Raw genomic sequence first — 21,379 nt, forward strand, 5'->3', positions numbered from 1 at the left:
TATATACTATACAAAGAGGAAGACTTCTGGGGAGTAACAAGGTGGGGTGGGGGTGTGCAGGTAGAGGTGCCAGACACTTACGATTCTGCCTCTTGAATGGAAACATGTCTCTCCTTTTCCAAGTCTATTTTATTACCTAATTTGAAAAAAGTAAATACTAATCTTAACATTGATTCATTTTTATAATAAAATTAAGCCAATTCTAAATGTACAACTGCCATCTTAATTACCTGAAAAAAGTAATACAAATCCCTATCAGACCTCTAAATGTCTTAAAACTATAAAATTAATCCGTATCATATGAGAGCTGTTCACAATTGTCAAGATGAACAAATCATCTTCCCTCAAATGGATTAATGCATATCCCCTAAATTTTCAGACTGTGTCAAAGAAAACTACTTTTCAAGGAGATATGCATTATTCTTTGATGTAGATATACCAGGGATTAAGACTCCCCAGGGAATGTAGGGGAAAACTTACAATTTTTAGCAAAACATTAATGGCTAAAAAGGAAAAAATCTTCTATGTTCCCCAATCAACTTACAGCCAGTCAATAATTAAGTATGGCTATCTTTTTGTTTACTAAAATATATTCAGCTAACTTCTTGGGCCCTAACAGATTCTGGTTTCCTAGATAATATAAATGAGTTAAAGTAAAACTTAAAATGTATGGATTTTTAAGAACTTTACCATCACAGAGACAAAAAATATATTATTTTAGTGACTTATTAGAACTTAATATATGCATATCATGCAGATTTAAATTGCTGAAAAGAAATAAATTTAGCTCTCTTTAAACAATAGCACCAAAACCAAGATTATCCTAAAAAGTCACCAGAACAAAAATAAAGATATGTAAATTGCAGAGTTCTTACTAAATACAGGACAAAAGTTAAGGTGAGTTGGCCAGACACACAGAGTGCTAAAGGTAACTGAAGCAACAGTTACGAATAGGGAAAAGGACCTTAAGGAAAAACACTTCAAATATTTTTTTCTTCTATTATGAATTCTAGGGGGCTGGGGATGTGGCTCAAGCGGTAGCGCGCTCGCCTGGCATGCGTGCGGCCCGGGTTTGATCCTCAGCACCACATACCAACAAAGATGTTGTGTCTGCCGAGAACTAAAAAATAAATATTAAAAAAAAAAAAGATGAATTCTAGGGAGAAAAAAAAAAGAAATCTTATAATCAAGGTCATTTTTTCCCCTTGGGACCTTATAGAGTTGAGAAGAAAATTTTAGAGAAGTTTTAGATAAAGTATTCAAGTAAGCACCTGACGAAAGATATAATATTTAGCACTGAAAAGTTTAAATCCAGCAGTTCTGTATATTGAGAATCTCAAACAATTGAACACTAATTGCTGGTAGCTACAAGAAACTATTTGCCATTATAGCCTAAGGATGAGAAGGAGAGAAGCAGACAAAACAATAAAGATCAGTGAGTACCATGGAAGTCAGTAATGAATTTTTCTACTTTGAACAGTTACCTGTCTACCTTAGTAAGAAGTTCTATATTAATTCTGATTTCCTATGTTATAATTTGTCAATAAAATTTTTAATCTGCTAAAAACTGTAGCCAGTATATTTGACAGTAACTAGAGGGAAAACAAGTTATTTTATTCTATGAAGAATGCAAAAAGCACCATCTGGTGGCAAGTGGCTCTAATAGGCACAAGACTGTACCTTTAAAAAGGTTAAACAATTTAGTCCCCTAATAGTAAGAAAACTTTTGGTCCAACCAACTAAAACCCTATAAACATTTTTTTCTTAGGTTTTTAATGCTTTGTTTTAAAAATTTCACCAGAATCATCAACACCTAAAAAAGAGTGAGGTCAGAGAAAGAAGGTAATCAATCACCTTACTGTTTCAAAGGAACATTGAGGGAAATTAATGTTTTATCATGTAATAATATTCAAAATTTTGACTAATTTTAATAAATCAGACCATTATTAACTATCATAGATATTTTAATGACTTAATTATTTAAATAAAAAATTTAAATCCCTCTACTAGTTAACTACTACTTCTTAGAACAATCAGTGATCACAATGGATTGTTGGCACAGAAAATGTCACAGGAGACTGACTCGTTAGTGACTGATTTCTTTCCAAAGTTCAAAACCCTTTGTAATTTCTTTTTTCAAAAGCAAGACAGCTAAGGAAGTAAGGCTCTGAAGCTCCTATTTGATACTACTCTGCAGCTGCATGGATTTTTTAAAAAATTGTAGTTGTAGATGGACACAATACCTTTATTTTATCTATTTATTTTTATTTGGTGCTGAGGATTGAACCCAGTGCCTCACACGTGCTAGGCAAGCGCTCTACCACTGAGCTACAACCCCAGCTCCGCTACATGGATTTTTGAAAGGCTTAAGGCACCTGAAAACAAGGGCAACCAGCAGAGTAAGCATCTACTTGATGAAAATCTATTTGGAAAGTATACGATGAAGATTTTATTAATTTTTTTGTAAGTGGACTGAGGAAAGGAGAAAGCCACTGTTTAATTATCTTAAAAAAAAAAACATCTGAATTAAGAATGTGGTAGAGCACTTGCTTATTTCTTAGCATATGCAAAGCCCTGGGTTTGATCCCCAATACTCCAAAAAAAAAAAAAAAAAGAAAAGAAAAGGAAGAAGAGATAAGCTCATTGCTAAGGGGAGATGGCCTAATTAGTGATAAAGAATTAGAATTATATTTTGTTTAGTCTGGATATGTGAGGCGTAATGGAAAGACACTTTTTCCAGCTGGGTTTAGTGGCACATGCCTATAATCCCAGTGACGCAGAAGGATCACAAATTTGAGGCCAGCCTGGGCAATTTAGTGAGACCCTGTCTCAAACTAAATAATAAAAAAGGTTGGGGATCTACCTCAGTGATAGAGCATCCCTGAGTTCAATTCCTAGTAAAAGACACACAACTTTTAAATAAAACATTTTTCAATCCTAGTTTATTTCATAGCACTAAAATCCTGGGTAAATTACTTAACCTCCCTTAGTTTCACAATGTACAAATATAGCTAGCACACTAAGAAATGACAAAATCATGGAATCTGCAGGGAAATGGATGGCATTAGAGCAGATTATGCTAAGTGAAGCTAGCCAATCCCTAAAAAACAAATGCCAAATGTCTTCTTTGATATAATGAGAGCAACTAAGAACAGAGCAGGGAGGAAGAACAGGAGGAAAAGATTAACATTAAACAGAGTCATGAGGTGGAAGGGAAAGGGAGAGAAAAGGGAAATTGCATGGAAATGGAAGGAGACCCTCATTGCTATACAAAATTACATATAAGAGGTTGTGAGGGGAATGGGAAAAAATAAGGAGAGAAATGAATTACAGTAGATGGGGTAGAGAGAGAAGATGGGAGGGGAGGGGAGGGGGGATAGTAGAGGATAGGAAAGGTAGCAGAATACAACAGTTACTATTATGGCATTATGTAAAAATGTGGATGTGTAACCGATGTGATTCTGCAATCTTTGTAATGTTTTGAATAACCAATAAAAAAAAAAAACAAATATAGCTAGCAAACCTTGCAGGGTTAATTAGGTAAAAAATCCCTAGCATATAGTATCTGTTCAATAAAGAGTTCGTTATTAATATCAACCACATTCATCACAGGGAGTGATCAATAATCACGAAAAATCAATAGAGAATTAAACTCCATGACAGGTAACACACTTTTTACCACCATCCTACTAGCTGCATTTAGCTAACTTAGTTTAACCATTTGTGCTCTAGAAAATCTCCCCTTACTCCCTAAATCTAGACAAGTTTGCTTTTGTGGGCTTACAAGACTCCATTCTGCACTTCCCTTTTCATAGCAGAAATCATAATATACAATGGTAACTTGTTTTTTTCTCACTTCCTTTATAATAAGCTTTGAAAGGATAAGGACCATACCTATTTTATGTATTAACTACACTAGGCCCCAAACCTGATATAGCAAACAACAGTGTTGTTTAAGGATATGGGCCTGAAGTTAACACACAGACCTGAGTTAAACTCCCAGGTCTATCCTGATACATGTTTTTGTGAAGTACAAAGCTCTCTAAGCCCATTCATCCATCTATAAAATGGAAATCATCTTCCTGTAGTTGTGTTAGAAGGACTAAATGAAATACCGTGTAGTTCATATAGTTCATGACATTCAATAAATGGTAGTCATGATTAATAATATTTACTTAATAAATACACAAGTGTTAAAGACAAGTCTGATGCAGAATACTAGCTTAAATAGAACAATCACAGCCAAGACTGTCATTCAATGAATGAGGAACAATCTACAGAAAAAGATCTCTGCTAGTAAAGTACGGGGTTCTCCATAACGAACACATGGTTATCAAGTGCCTTAAAGAAGACTCTAGATGGTTAAGTATTCAGTTTATGCATGAAAAAATGAATTGACTGTAAATCCAAGGTTCGAATATGTATGACAATTTGAAATACCTATAGATTTAAATAACTAAATTACATAAGAACAAGCTGGAAAAGCCTGACTGAACAATACTATTATGTACATAAAAGAGACAATAAGTTGACATGGCTGTTAAAAACTTCATGCTATCTTAACAAATCTTGATAGGACAGCATAAGTATTAAAAGAGAGAAACTGAGTGTGGTGGCAAGCACTGTAGTCCCAGCGACCCCAGAGGCTAAGAGAGGATAATTTGAGCCCGGGAGTTCTGGGCTAGCCTAGGCAATGGTAAGTAGACACCTGTAATCCCAGCAATTTGGATGGCTACCACAAGAGATAGCAAGTTCAAGGGCAACTTAGATCCTGTTTCAAAATAATAAAAGGGACTCAGTGGTAAAGACTCCGGGGTTCAGCTCCCAGTACCAAAAGAAAGGGGAGAGGACCCTGAAAGAATACATCAGTTTAACATCTGGGTTCTAGTTTTTCTTTCGGGTGTAGGAGACACTGATACACCAGAACAAACCTAAGAGAAAATGATGATGATGATTAGGAAGTCTAGAAGGTAAGCCAAATGAAAAAAAAATTAAGGATCTGAAGAATTTAAAGACTTCATGCAAATAATTCAAGTAGGCTTCAAATGTTTGAAGTGCTGACTTATGCAAAGGGAAAAGAATATTTGTCAGATGTCTATTTCTATGCCAAGCATTTTCCAAATAATTATAAAATCTTCAATAGAGTACTGTGAAGTACTATTACCATTTACTAAATGTAATAAAACAGAAGACAGAGTAAACACTGAACTACCACAGAGGACAAAATAAAAATCAAGAGGTAAGAAGTAATGCAAAACGGATACACTGTGGAATATTCATAAAGCAGTAGATAACAAAGAAGATAATAAAAATCAACTACAACTATGTGCAACACCACAGAAGAATCTTGTAAACATAATGAAAAGCCAAAGAAGTCAGACACAAGACTTCATATGATTCCATTTATATAAATTCAAAACAAAACTACTTCATGTAGCAAAAGGTCAGGGTAGTGGTGTAGGGTGAAGGGCAGTGAAGAAAAGGTAACTATAACAGTGCTGGGGTAAGAAAGACGTGTCAGTGGGGTTTTCATACTTTACACAATGAAATTTTCATTTTGTGAAAATTATGTTGTTACTGAAGATGTGTACACTTTTTAAATACACATTATATTTCAATGAAAAGTACACTTAAAACAGTAAGCCAGCTGCAGTGGTACCACATGCCTGTAATCCCACCAGCTTGGGAGGCTAAGGCAGGAGGATCACCAAAACCAGCCTCAGCAACTTAAAGAGGCCCTAAGCAACTTAGAGAAACCCTGTCTCTAAATAAAATACCACTGAGCTGGGGCTGGGGCTTAGTGGTTAAGTGCCCTTGGGTTCACTCCCAGGTTATCCCCCACACACACACACACACAAAATCAGTAAGTAAAGATTATAGGGAATATTATCAGTTTTTAACTAACAAAATTCGTTTATTTTAAAAAGTAGCCTTTCTGATAAAAACACAGTGTTATCACAAATCATCATACAAGAGTAACATGATGATCTAAATGAGATTCTTGCACTGGGTCAGATCAGATAAACTGTTCCCAAATATCGAATAGTACATATAGGTTAAATCACAATTATAGTATAGTATTTGATTCAAAGAAGCCACTCAAAAGAATTTTTATCTTTTTAAAAAAACTTCTTCAGGGAGTTGGGTTGTAGATCAATGGTACAGTGCTTGCCTCGCACATGTGGGGCACTAGGTTTGATCCTCAGCACCACATATGGTAGCTGAGTTTGGGAACAATAGTAAATGAGCTTTGTTCTAACTCTGAATTCTAATTAAACTTCCATGACATACTTGTCAGTAGCAGGGAGTGAGAACTTTTTATATGTCATATTAGTCGTTCCAAACCTTCTTATAATATGAACATTAAGAAAATACAATTTAAATGAACTATTCATGAGCTTATTTAAGCCTGTTTTTTTTGTTTGTTTGTTTGTTTTAACATTACTTTTGTGAGGGACCTTGGTTAAGTAACAAGCTCTTGAGGCTCCTCTTTCTTATGTATATGTGTTAGTACTATTTCTTTCTTTTTAGAGAGATGACACAATCCTCCAAAAGAAAATGTTCAATCATTTACAAACTGTGGTCTTTTCTACTCTTGATAAATTCCATATACCACACAAAGACACACAAACCTCATAATGACTAACTGCAACTTTGGTGTCAAACATTATGTAGTTTGTTACTCTAGTGTTTCAGTCCGAAATATCACTGCTGTCTAGTCAACCACTTAAGATTTAGACTAAAAGGCAGGACAAAAGTATCTCTTTGACTTCTCACACCACCCCACACCACCCAATTTGTGCCCTGATATGAGATTGTAAAATTGCCAATCTGGTGGTGACAAGATGCAAGAAATATAAATTCAAGTTAAAAAAATAATTCTTATGGCTAAAAGCAAGATTTTTCCCACACTGACCATTTCTTCATTTACCTAAATACCACCTTCATCCTCCACTAAAACTACTCAGATTTCTCTAAATTCATTCTTGCTATTATCAGCCACATGGAAAAGGAGAAAACAGACTGACAATACACATCTTAAGGATTAATAGCATAAGAACACAAGTCAAAATGATTTCAATTCAAATCCCATCTCTGATACCTGCCTGACATTGGGCAAGTATGTATGTCCAGGACTCAGCTTCTTTTATAAAGCCCTTGTAGGGTTACAGGATTGTATGAGATAATGTCTGTTGAGTGCAGAGGATAGTTCCTAGTATACTTTCATTGTGTGACAAATATATCATAGAAATAATCATCTGAAGATAAAGGGAACCAAAGAAAAATTCTAGAAGTCTAAGACTGAGCTCTAGAAGTCTTCTTATTTTACCCACTAACAAAATTCCTCCTCCCCAGGATCACAATCTATTTACTGCATCCCTGCAATCAAATTTGTCCTTGTTTCAAAAATGTATAGTTACATGTATAAAACAAGAATACTGATTTAAGTAATTGGCTTTAATCTTATTTATTTATTTTTAGTTATAGGTGGACACAATATCTTTATTTTATTATTTTTTTATGTGGTGCTGATGATCGAACCCAGTGCCTCATGCATGCTAGGCAAGCACTCTACAACTGAGCTACAACTCCAGCCCCTTTAATCTCTTTTTTTTAATATAATTTTATTTTATTTTATTATTTATTTTTATGTAGTGCTAAGGATCGAACCCAGGGCCTTGCACGTACAATGTGAGTGCTCTACTGCTGAGCCACAACCCCAGCCCCCGCCCCTTTAATCTTATTTAAAATAGTTCCTAAACTTTTTTTTTTAAACAAAATCTTATAGTGAAAAACAGCAAAGTCTAAACTAAATAAAGCAAGACTGGAGAACCTGAAGCCTTAAAAGATTAGCATCCAATCTTTTTCCCAAGGTGTTCCCTGAAGTATAGGGTTTGTTCCTCTTGTAAAATCACCTCCAAATACTAAGTTATTCTAAAATATTTAATACTAAAATACTATAATTATTTCTTTCTCATGTCACTTTTAAAAAGAATTACTTTTTTACTAAAACATTAAGAAAACAAAGGATTTTTTAAAGTAATGAAGCTTACCAACTATACATAAACAGATTTCATTTCCCAACATTTTCCGTAATTCTTTGACCCAGTTTTTTACCTGTGTATAAAAAGAACAAATATTAAAACAAATCCTATTAGAATTAGTACTATAATATCACCTAAATACTCAACATTGGCAAAATACCACAAAATGTCTAATACCTTCCTATTATCAGATTATACTACAAAACACATAAAATGAAAAGATTTCTCTCTCTCTCTAAATATGTATGTATCTACAGATGCACCTCTGATTACAGATTTTTATAAATTTTTGATAGATCCAAACAAAACTATTTACCAAAGCATATCAATAAATGTCTATAATAAATGATAATAAATGTCTATAGTCAATGTGGGCTTAAAATAGTCTTTAGTATGGTCATTGGTTTCTAAACAGAGGGCCTAAGAACTTCTCTATCATACATTTAAAGAGAAAAAAAAATGTATATGGGCACCAAAAAAGAGAATATGGCAAAATATATTTTCATCATTTAATGTGTGACAAGCCCATATACATTTTTTTACCTTGCCACTACTGATATATATATATTTTTTGGCTCAGATCATTCTTTATTGTGAAGGACTACCCTGTGTAATGTGTGATAATTTAATAGCATCCCCTTGCTTCTGTTCACCAGAATCCAACAGTATCCTCCAGCTGTAACAACCAAAAAATGTTTCCAGACATTGTCATCCCTTGGTAGAGAACCACCGGTATAAGACAACTCTAGTAATAAACTGATTCTCCACTATATATGAAGCATATCATAGCAGCAGATGCAGCTGGGAGTAAACTAGAATTAAGAAAATTAATCTTCTGAATACGTGCTTATAATATTATAACAAAGTAACAGGATTATAATAAAAAAACAAGATAAAGAACAAACTTGGGACATCTGCTTTCTTTTCTTGTAACAAAATTTAATCTGTATGCAGTCAAATCACACCTTCCTTAAAAAATATATATATACACCTATAAATTACAAAAACTACATTAGATATATGATAAGCACTTACTGTACATTGGTCCTACAGTACAAATATAACAGCTCCACACTCCTTGCAAGAACACAAAGGAACTATCTTTAACAACCCCAAATCCTTATAAAAACCAAAGGTAATTAATTATCATTGCCTTATCTTTATTAAGGGCTAAACCAGTTTTCTCAGTGTAGCCCCATATTTTGTTTGGTTCACAAACACATAAAGATTTCAAAGCATTTAGTCAATTTCACATAAGAAAAAAAATGACAAAACTAGTAAAAAAAAAAATATATATACATCCTCATCATCCCAAGAGAAACAGACCAGAATCCAATTATATATTACTTTACTCCCTGTACTCTACAACCTATTAATCTAATCAAATTTTATAAAGTTTGTTATTAAGCTGGGGATACAGCTCAGTGATAGAGCACTTGTCTAGCATGTGCAAGGCCCTCAGTTTGATCTCCAGCACCACAATCAATCAATCCAGTATTCAATCAATATAATCCCAGCTAGTTGGAAGGCTGAGGCAAGAACATTAAAAGTGAGATATTTATCAAAATAAATAAATAAATAAATAAATAAAAAGGGTTGGGTATAAATAGTTTAGTGAAATAACTCTGGGCTTGATCCCTAGTACCATAAAAATAAAACACACAAAGTAATTTGTTATTCGTCTTTAATTATATTCTGTTCCACAGGCCTCCTAATTCTTATCTTACCCTTATCCATTCTGAGGTGAATTAAAGTTGGTTATAGCTTCACCTAGCCTTCTATCAATAGGTAGTGAAGTTCCCCACCCTAAGAATTTCAGATGGACTTGTAACATGCTTTGACTAAGATAAGTGACAGAAGTAATATTGTGCCAGTTTCAGGCTTAATGTTGTAAGACTGGGCAGCTCCTACGTTTGCACTCTTGAAATCCAGTTATCATACACAAAGCTTAAGCAAGAATACAGAATGATAGCTGGGCACGGTGGCACATGCATGTAATCCCAGCAACGTGGGTGGCGGATAGCAGCAGGGGAAATACAAGTTCAAATTCAAGGGGAACCAGGGCTAGAGATGTATCTTTATGTATAGCAACCCTGAGTTTGATCCCCAGACACTCCCTCCCCCCATACCAAAAGCAACAATAACAACAATAGAAAAAAAAAAAAAAGAATGTTGAGAAAGCATGTGCAGAAAAGAGTAACTAGCTGGAACAATATGCCAGACAAAGCACAGGATCTATCTAGTATATCCACAGAATCATGAGAAATAATAAATCCTTTTTTAAACCATGAAGTTTTGGGGTTCTTATTATGTATTAATAAGTAACTGGCACTTTTCAATCCAAAACTCTAGACTTTCTTTTAATCAACAAAATACTTAACCCATTTATTTTTATGCAAAAATCCAGGAAGGGATAATAAACAGCAAACAGCAGCCCCAAAATAACTTTAAAAAATCATTAAATCAGCAAGATACATACTATTTCATTTCCCTACTCTTTGGACTGCTTTACTATGTTATTAATAATCCAAGAGCTAACTGGTATATCTATCTGCTCCATTAGATTTTACTGGAAAAAAAAAGAGCAAAACTAAACTAAAAAGGCAAGAAATTTTAACAAGAATAAACCTGTAACTCAAGGCAAGAAAAGCTTTTGCCTTGGAAATTTTCCCCTTTCATACACATTGCTGACAAATTTATTCCAAAAAAGGCTTTAGGAAGGAAGGTCAAATAAATAACTAATCCTGATTGCCATGAGAATTCAGAGGGTAAGCTTAATGGTAAATCATTTTTGATCCCAAACAACTTTAAAAATCTTACATTTATGGTGCAAGTTTGAAGAGGAGTTTTTTTTAAAAAACGAAGGAATTTTAAATAAACAAACACTACTTATATTGTCCTTTCAAAATTTACCCTGTACCTTCCAGAATATTTAGTGAGGAGAAAGAGCTTAAATTGGATTTTGCTCTTCCTTTTCTCTCTTCACAAAAAGGGAGCCCACATAGCTACACCAAGTTTTCAGGTGCCCAATACCTACAGAATCAAATAAATGAGATTTTTTTTAAAGGGAGAAACAAAGCCCCTGTATTTTTCTGAAGCTTAACTTTAATTATTTCCCTTTGAGAAAGCCATGCAATAAATGATTAATTACTCTAATATGAATTAATAAAAATTAAACATTTCAGTAAAAACAAGTAGTCACCTTTTATGCAAACTGCATACTAACTGTAAATGGAAACTCGAAAAATCATTGTTCTTCTCATTAAATCATCTACCCAAAAGTAAACAGCATACCTTTTGAAAAGAATCTTCATCTGTTATATCATAAACTAAAATTGCTCCATTTGAATCTCTGTAGTAAATTGGACCCAATGCATGGAATCTTTCTTGACCTGCTGTATCCTAAATAAAGCAACAAACGTTTATTAAACCAGAAGAAAAAATGTCTGCATGTCTGCTTTTGCAACTTCAGTGAACTTCTGATCAATGAAAAAACAGCATAAAGTCACAGATAATCCCAAAACACTATTAAAAGAAACAGGTTACCAAAAAAAGAAAGAAAGAAAGAAAGAAAGAAAGAAAGAAAGAAAGAAAGAAAGAAAGAAAGAAAGAAAGAAAGAAAGAAAAAATTAGGTTAACATGAAATGTTTTACTGTTAAACAAAGGTCAATTCCCTCTCCCAATTCTTCTCAGCAACCTTACTAAAAAACCAAGCAGATGTTAGAGGGTCAAAATGGCCAATGCTACATTATGAACCAGGAATAGATCCTGCCCTAAATTCAGATTCCCCCATAGAGAAAAGAAATAAAAGCGAGTATGCACCAGGACCACCTGCTTACAGAGATGCTACTATATTATCCTTGTCCTACCCTCCACCAGTGAGAGGGCTAGCACTTTGGGAGGGAAGCCAATCCTACCCACCCTATCCACTCTCTGAAGTAGAATCCTGAGTTGATCCTTCTGTAGCTAGGGTCAATATGACATGAATATTTAAATATAATTCTTAACCAGATTTTAGGAATTTTTAAAACCATAAACAAAATTGCCTAAGTTTCAGTTAACTTCAAAAAAAATAGAGAAATTCAAATTCCTATTCCTAGGGAAAAAAAAAAATCAGTATTGCACAAATTAGTTATCAAAATATTAAAAACAGGCAGATACCACTCAATATAGATGAAAAGGTTAACTTACCCATATGGCAAGGTTTACTCTTTTCCCACCAATATTTAACTTCTTTGTTAAGAAAGATGCCTAAGAAAAGAGAAATACATTAAACAGCTTTTCATGTAAAATAATGCTACTTATCCAAAAACTACAGATGAATCATTCAAGGTGAATCTTAAGTTATCTGAGAGAAAAAGTAATCCTTGAATTTTTATTTTATAACCAGACATTATTTTTATTAAAGACAGAAAAATACTTACTTACATTCCTATCTAAGAAAAAGAAATCTTGTTTCATGAACAAAAGTTATTAAAAATATAAAGAAAAGCTAGGGATGTAGGTCAGTGACAGAATACCTGGCATGTGTAGGGGGATTCATTCCCCCTCCCCCCACACACACACAATATAGTACTTTGCTTAGTTTTTCCCCTCTAAATGTGGGACAATTTTTTTTTTACTAGAGCATTTAATTTGATATTGACTTCCTTAAATAATAATAGGATGAAAAAATCTAAGAGATTTCTAAGATATAAGAAATGTTTGGTAGTTTACTTATTGTATATCAATATTAGTCAAAAAGGTTCTGCATTTACAAATTATATATATATATATGGGTGGGTGTGTGTATGTGTATATATACACATACACATACATATATATAACCACACCCCCAAACTTTCCGAGTCTTTTTTTCATATTTCCTATGGAGTTTTATGACCATTGATTTTGTATTATGCCATATGTAAACACCTCTGATCTCCTGCTCTACATGCTAAATTACCTTCCCAAAGCCTCCCTGTTTTTTTTTTCTTTTTAAATTTTTATTACTCATAGAAGAGTTCCCTAATAGGTTATCATTTTTATTAAGTATGCTTGAAAAACTCCCTGCCTGCAGCTAGTACCATAATGACCTTTTGTGATGACTACTATGGGGTTTCTTGGCAAAAGGAAGTGACTAGAGCTGATAAAATCTCCCTTATTTCTCTTTAACCATCCTTTCTGAAACTTACAATCACCCTCCCATGAGAGCTTAAAGTATAGTATTAAGTATCTGCTTAGGAATCATAATTTTATGAAAAAGATGCTCATCACAGCATAGTCTGTAAGAAGGCAAAGAGTCAAAAACAATGAAATAACCTCCCTACAGTGAACCACTGCAGACATTACTGCTACTACTAACATTTACTGAATGCTTACTTTGTGTTACAAAGTAATCTATAAGCTTCTCCTTTGTGAATGATGAAAAATCCACATATACAAATCTCAAAGCCTTATCTTTGTACCCAAAGACGTCTACAATAATTTTGTCCACACTTATCTTCCTAAGATAGCTTCCAATATTCTCTACTTCCTCTCCAACTTCTATAGCCTATTTATATTCCTTCTAATTCTGTTTGTTCATAAAATCCCCCTCTAATTTGATTATTTATTATTTATTCTCTATCTGAACTTCACCTCTTCAAATCCAGTTGTTGATCTATACTCTTCTTCCTTAAATTTTTAAGTTTTCTTACTCTATACATAAAATCCACATTGAACACTAATCTGAAAAATTAAAGGGAACTTAATCTTGTCATACACAGTATATACTGTCTTATACTACTAAGTTACCCTTTTATAGGGATAAGCATTCTGTTAACTAGATTACATATTTTTATTTAACTCTTTCACAGTGCTTATAATGAAATGAGCAGTGGTCTAAGAGCTTTTCAAGTATGTCATTTAATTCTAATGCCCTGTGAGTCAGATACAATTATTCTCCAAATATTATAGATGAGGAAGCTGAGGCAATTATGGTATCTTGCCAAAGGTCACACAGTAACACAGTAGGATTTGAAATCCAGATGCAACTCATAAGCACTATGCTATGGTATCTCCCAGACTGATAGCTGAACACATATTTCTCTAGTGAAAGAGTGGAAGCCACAGCATCCTTTTCCATAATAGACCTCAAATAATGCTATTGTATAACTGAATTTATTTAACAGATGTTCTAAAACCTTCCTTGGAAACTATTTTTTTTGTTGTTGTTTTTCCAGACTGGAGATCAAACCCAAGGCATTCTACCATTGAACTTTATCCCTATACCTTTTTATTTTTGAGACAGGGTCCTGAGTAGCAGGGATTACAGGTGTATGCCACCATTCCTGGTTGATCCTTGGATAATATGCTCTATTAGTATATCACATATTTGAGCTAAAATAATTTGGTTTGTTACTTGGCAGGATAAAACAGAAGGACTGCAAATTTGAGGCCAGCCGGAGCAAATCAGTGAGATACTGCCTCAAACTAAAAATAAACAGGGCTGGAGATACAGGTGGATATAGCTCAGTGAGTGAGGCCTGGGATTAAATCCCAAGTAAGCAGGGGAGGGGAACCCTACTAAATCTTTTTTTACTTCAGGTTTAAAAACTTCCGCACTTAGTCCCAATTTTCCAAAAAGATTCTTTCTGTAATATAAATGGATCTTATTTTATATACATCCCAAGTTTTTAAATATTTTATTAAACAGGTTTTTAAAAAAATACAATTATACTTGAGAGTAAATCTGAAAAGTTTAATGTAAAATCAAATTAGCAGCCAATGTCAGAAGGCTGAAATTCTGTCCTCCCATCCCCATCAGTTCCATAAGGCACACACTTAATTTGGTCAGACTACTAAAATACCATTTGTGGTTATACTTACTCTGGGACAGTGATTCTTAATTCTGTTTTACTGTAGTAAAGATGAAAGGGGAAAGTGATCACGGACATAAGAATCTTAGGAAAGCCAAAATGTACTCACAAGAAAGCTGGAGATATTCACACATTTAAAAAAAAAAAAAAAAAAAACAGTTTCCAGGCCGTTTATGCCTATAACCCCAGCCACTCAGGAGGTGGAGGCAGGAGGATGGCAAGTTCAAAGCCAGCCTCAGCAATTAAAGAGAGGCACTAAGCAACTCAGTGAGACTTCATCTCTAAATAAAATACAAAATAGGGCTGAGGAAGTGGCTCAGTGGTCAAGTGCTCCTGAGTTCAATCCCCAGCCCTCCACCCCCATAAATAAAAAAAGAATTTCCACACTTCTGAGGAACTTACAAATGCCTAGGTACACCTCAGTGAATTCTCCCTCATCAAAAAGGGGAAGAGGAGAATAACGTTAAATAGCAGCAACTCAAAAAGATTCTAAGGAGGGCTCAAAAGACTCTAAGGAGGGCTGGGGTTGAGGCTCAGTGGTATAGTGCTTGCCTAGCACGCTTGAGGCACTGGATTTGATACTCAGCACCATATAAAAGTAATTAAGAAAATAAAGATATTGTGTCCATCCACAACTAAAAAAAAAAATATATTTTTAAAAGGAAAGATTCAAAGGACTTTAGAGAGGAGGGAAAAAAATGTACAGACCATGTTCCAAGCTCTATGATTGGGCTTTTTCATTATGTTTGCAACAACTTTGTGAAGTAGATAATTAGCCCTTATTTTTCAGTTTTAAACCTCAGATTCAAAGAAATACAGTGACTCTCCCAGGTCACACAATTCAGCCACATGCTGCAATGGGTGAAAGTCTGACACCAGAATGTTTTTTCCATTGCACAAAGTTCCCTATTCTAGAACACATACATGTTTCTTAACCTGGCAGTCCTCCACTTGGACAGTAAGTGTTTCTGACACCAACTCACCTCCCAAAATATTCTTAGGGTAGGCACAAAGTTACAAAGATCAAAGTAATCAGACATCTTTTACCTTTTTCCTCCAAACCCTGAGTAATAGCACACTACTTCGAATCCCAATGATTTCAATTTCCAAACTTTAGGGACATTAAAAAATCAACAATCTTCTTATTATTAGCTCAGGCTGACATTTGTTATTTGTACCTGGTGTTTATTTACCCAAAATCTTCTCTGAAATTATACTGGATGACAATTTTTAAAAATATGTTAAAAAAAGAGTATAGAAAAAAAACAACAGGAACAAATTATATACGATGAATGAAAGGTCTTTTAAAATAACTTATTTGATAAAAAAAAAATTTCTTTTGGTTCTTTGATAACCAGTCATTTACTATGCTTACTAACTACCAGCAAAGCAAAATTCTAAAGCATCATTTTATAAACATGAGGAATTTGTTGCAAACAACACAGTAAGGGAATTATAGACAAACATCTTCCTACTTTTATCTCCTGCACTAGCTATGCATATACCTAGTTGCATTATTCTTGTTAGTCACTAACAATGTTGCAGATATAAGTATCTATGACCATTTCCAGAAGACAGGATTCAGGCAAGATAATTTTAAAATTAGCCCTCTGCAAAAGACAATAAAAATTAGTTATCAGAAAACTAAGAATATTTCTAAATTTCCTGTTCTTGGTTTCTAAAAAGAGATTATGATCAATTTAGTGCCAATTAAAGACTTTCAAATGCAAAGTCCAATAGTCACTTCTAAGGAGCTGATTAAAGCACAAAGCAGAAAATGGCACAGATATGGGATATGTACACATTGGGAATCTTGTTTCCACAATTCAGGAAAAGTCTTTTCTTTAAAAAAAAAAAAAAAGATAAAAACTACATGTAGGTGATAAAATAATAAGAGGATAAAAATACTTCAATTATTGTATTATATAAAGACATTGTAATGAATCTGCTAAATCAACAGTGATGTGGCTTCCAGATAATAATAATCTTACAAACAAGGACACCAAGATTTCTAGTCTAGGGACTATGATGCAAAACACAAAACCAGTTCCTAGACCTAAATGATAAGTCTTGCTAAGAAGGTTAAGGAGGGGGCTGGGGATGTGCGGCCCGGGTTCGATCCTCAGCACCACATACCAACAAAGATGTTGTGTCCGCCGAGAACTAAAAATAAATATTTAAAAAAAAAAAAAAAAAAAAGAAGGTTAAGGAGTACTAAAAAAAAAAAAAAAATGCTAGGTGTGGTGATTGCACTTGTAATCCCAGCCACTTGGGAGGATGAGGCAGGAGAATTGCAAATTTAAGGCCTGCGGGGGCAATTTAGTGAAACCCTGTTGCTCACCATCGCTAGCAGTCAGAGAAATGCAAATCAAAACTACCCTAAGATACCATCTCACTCCAGTAAGACTGGCAGCCATTAGGAAGTCAAACAACAATAAGTGCTGGAGAGGATGCGGGGAAAAGGGCACTCTTGTTCATTGCTGGTGGGACTGCAAATTGGTGCAGCCAATTTGGAAAGCAGTATGGAGATTTCTCGGAAAGCTGGGAATGGAACCACCATTTGACCCAGCTATTCCCCTTCTCGGTCTATTCCCTAAAGCCCTAACAAGAGCATGCTACAGGGACACTGCTACATCGATGTTCATAGCAGCTCAATTCACTATAGCAAGACTGTGGAACCAGCCTAGATGCCCTTCAATAGATGAATGGATAAAAAAAATGTGGCATTTATACACTATGGAGTATTACTCTGCATTAAAAAATGACAAAATTATAGAATTTGGAGGGAAATGGATGGCATTAGAGCAGATTATGCTAAGTGAAGCTAGTCAATCTTTAAAAAACAAATACCAAATGACTCCTTTGATATAAGGGGTGTAAACAAGGACAGGGTAGGGACGAAGAGCTTGAGAAGAATATTTACAGTAAACAGGGATGAGAGGTGGGAGGGAAAGGGAGTGAGAAGGGAAATTGCATGGAAATGGAAGGCGATCCTCAGGGTTATACAAAATGTCATATAAGAGGTAAGGAGGGGTAAGTCAAGAGAATACAAATGGAAGACATGATTTACAGTAGAAGGGGTAGAGAGAGAAAAGGGGAGGGGAGGGGAGGGGAGGGGAGGGGGGATAGTAGACAATAGGACAGACAGCAGAATACATCAGACACTAGAAAGGCAATATGTCAATCAATGGAAGGGTAACTGATGTGATACAGCAAGTTGTATACGGGGTAAAAGCGGGAGTTCATAATCCACTTGAATCAAACCGTGTAATATGATGTATTAAGAACTATGTAATGTTATGAACGACCAATAAAAAAAAAATAAATAGGGCTGGGGATATAGTTTTGTGATAGAGTGCCCCCAGGCTCAACCCCTAGTAACACACGCATACAAAAAAAGGTAGTATGCTTGACTAAAAAAAAAAAAAAAAAGGGCACACAGTTTCTATTGATGGAGCCTTGGAAATTTAATCTAAGTCCTAGTTTTCTCATTTGCCAAACTGTCAGGATACTATCTGTCCAGTCAAGCTTACAGCATTACTTTACTAATCACGTGTGAGGTACCTACTCTAGACTCCAGGAAATTAGATGGAATTCCACAGTTGGAATCCTAGAAGAGGAGATGATGGTTCTATTGTAAACAAGATTACTTTTTACAGATGAGATTAGTAAAAACTTGATAGAAGTCACTTAAATTAGAGTACATAATCTTCACTAAGCTCCTTAATAAGCAAAAAAGTTGTACATATAAAGAAAAGGAAATGATCACCCTGGAGTACAGATATAATGAAGATATACCAAAGACAGGAAGTGATTACAATTTGAAATACCCACAATTCTTTAAGAATAAAGTCAAGAAAGTAAACTGATAGCTAAAGTGTCTTACTAATCTTTACATTTCCCACTAGTACAATGTTTGACATATAAAAGATACAAAATAGAAGTGTTTTTGAATTGCTTAGAGTCAGCAATATTGCCTTAATAAATTTCATAACTTCAATCCTCTTCCTCGGTCTTGTCAAATTTATCAAAGCCTCAAATCAGTAAGAAAACCACACAGGAGACCTTGAGTACTTTATATAATTCAAGTCCTGGGCCAGGAAACTTATCTATAGATTACTCTATAACTATCAGAAACTAGGAGAAGCTCTGGAAAAATAAAGAAGTACTAAAACACTAAAGCATGGCAAACATCATACTCCAAAACCAAACAAAACAACAAATACAATTTTTTAAAAAGTGAGTTACTGAAATGTCAACCCAAGTCAAACCTCTAATATGAATATATATTTTCTTTTATATAAAAAAATCTATAAATAACTTTAAAATATAATGATCCCTCAGATACAACATAAATTTCTCAGAATGATTCAAGTCAAATAACCCCATTCCCTCTTTTGAGTTTTCATGAGAGAAAGAAAAAAAGTAAGCACCATCTATTCATTCAACAGCAAATATTTATTAAACAAAAATGCATCAGGCACTTTGCTAGGAGCTTTACATGTGATACCTTTAATGTAATCCACTTAAAAGATACATGAGTGAGGCACTCACATTTTATACATAAAGAGTCATCTTAGAGACAGAATAACCTGCCAAGATCATAAAGGCTATGAAATGGGAATCAGCTTTTAAACCTATCTATCTTAAAAATCCTTTCGCTTTCCACCACATCATATAGTTTCCTGATAGATCTAAACTTTAAAAACAGTAAATCTTGTCTCCAGCAAACATTTGACAAAACATCTCATGATAATCCTTGTGGGCAAGATTGATGTGGCTAGGGCAAAAAGTAAGGACAACACTAATGCTGGAATAACTATTTAAATTTCACCAAAGAATATATGTCCAATAGGTAGCAGTCCATAAAGGTTGGTTTTAAACTGTTTTCTGCTTCCATTATCAGTATGAACAACACTCCATCAATAATTGTGTTTCTCATTTAAGAGGAAGGAATGGCCTGTGGCCATGTTCAGTCTGAAAAAGTCCCACTCTTTAAGATTCTTCATATCTCAAGAGAAACTCATTTCTGGCTATGTATCACTGGACTATAGACTGGCCATCAAGCTTTGTATTTGGACTTCTCTCTCTTCTTAAGTCTTTATTAATGATCTAATGAGAACACTGGAGGCTTTCTTCCCAAATCTTCAGGTGAAAAGTCAAAAGTAGCTACCAAATATTAGCACATCTTATCCTTTATATGTCCAGTACCCATCCAGTTCCTGGCCCACAGAAGGCCAAACAATTGTTCATGAATTACAAAACCAAGGATTTTTTTTTTAATACTAGACACACAATATCTTTATTTCTTTTTTTTTTAATATGGTGCTGAGTATCGAACCCAGTGCCTCATGCGTGCTAGGCAAGCACTCTACACTGAGCCACAATCTGAGCCCCCCAAATCAAGGATTTTTTTAAAAAATATTTTTCAGTTATAGTTGAACACAATAACTTTATTTTTATTTGTTTATTTTTTAATGTGGTGCTGAGGATGGAACCCAGTGCCTCACACATGCTAGGCAAGCGCTCTACCACTGAGCCACAACCCCAGCCCACAAAATCCAAATTTAAAAGGACATTAACTGCTGTTGTGGTGACACACACCTATAGTCCCAGCTACTCTGAAGACTGAGGTAGGAGGATCACAAGTTTCAGGCCAGCCTGGGTAACTTAAGTGAGACCCTCAAAATTAAAACTTAAAGAAAAAGAAAAAAAAGGCTGGGAAAGTAGCTCAGTGGCAGAGTGCTTGCCAAGCATGGGTGCGCCCCTGGGTTCTGTCCCCAGGTTCTATCCCTAGTACTGCAAAATAACTAATAAATATATAAATTAACAGACTTTAATCATTGAAGCAAATCAGATGTACCTGAACTTTAACAGGTCAAATATAAGAAAATGTACGAAAAGAAGGATAATGACTAAGAGTGATTAAACACTCTAGGAGAGATGTTGAAACAGTGAAAGGATTTTAGGGTTGGGGCTGTAGCTCAGTGGCAGAGAACTCGCCTAGCATGTGTGAGGCACTGGGTTCAATCCTCAGCACCACATAAAAATAAACAAATAAGATTAGGGCCTACTTTTTCTTCTATTAGACACAGGGTCTATGGTTTAATTCCTAGGTCCTTGATCCACTTTGAGTTGAGTTTTGTGCATAGTAAGAGATAGAGGTTTAATTTCATTTTGTTGCATATGGATTTCCAGTTTTCCCAGCACCATTTGTTGAAGAGGCTATCTTTTCTCCAATGTATGCTTTTGGCACCTCTAATTGTAATTCTGTGAGTTAGTTTCTGTGTCCTCTATTCTGTACCATTGGTCTACCAGTCTGTTTTGGTGCCAATACCATGCTGTTTTTGTTACTATTGCTCTGTAGTATAGTTTAAGGTCTGGTATAGTGATGCTACCTACCTGCTTCACTCTTCCTGCTAAGGATTGCTTTAGCTATTTTGGGTCTCTTATTTTTCCAGATGAATTTCATAATTGCTTTTTCTATTTCTAAGA

At 34.6% G+C, this 21,379-nt stretch overlaps 1 protein-coding gene across 1 annotated transcript in view; it reads right to left on the reverse strand.

Moving 5' to 3' along the window:
• The window catches only part of Rab21 (RAB21, member RAS oncogene family), a 32,427-nt gene that overhangs the window by 6,753 nt on the left and 4,295 nt on the right, over positions 1-21,379 (reverse strand). Inside the window, exons 2-5 of the mRNA XM_026386602.2 lie at positions 12,237-12,296; positions 11,340-11,447; positions 8,055-8,118; positions 82-136 (exon numbers count right to left, since the gene is read on the reverse strand). Of these exons, the coding sequence (XP_026242387.1) occupies positions 82-136; positions 8,055-8,118; positions 11,340-11,447; positions 12,237-12,296 (287 nt within the window). The remainder of the gene's footprint in view (positions 1-81; positions 137-8,054; positions 8,119-11,339; positions 11,448-12,236; positions 12,297-21,379) is intronic.

Source organism: Urocitellus parryii, chromosome 5 (genome assembly GCF_045843805.1).
Source record: "Urocitellus parryii isolate mUroPar1 chromosome 5, mUroPar1.hap1, whole genome shotgun sequence".
Classification (NCBI taxonomy): domain Eukaryota; kingdom Metazoa; phylum Chordata; class Mammalia; order Rodentia; family Sciuridae; genus Urocitellus; species Urocitellus parryii.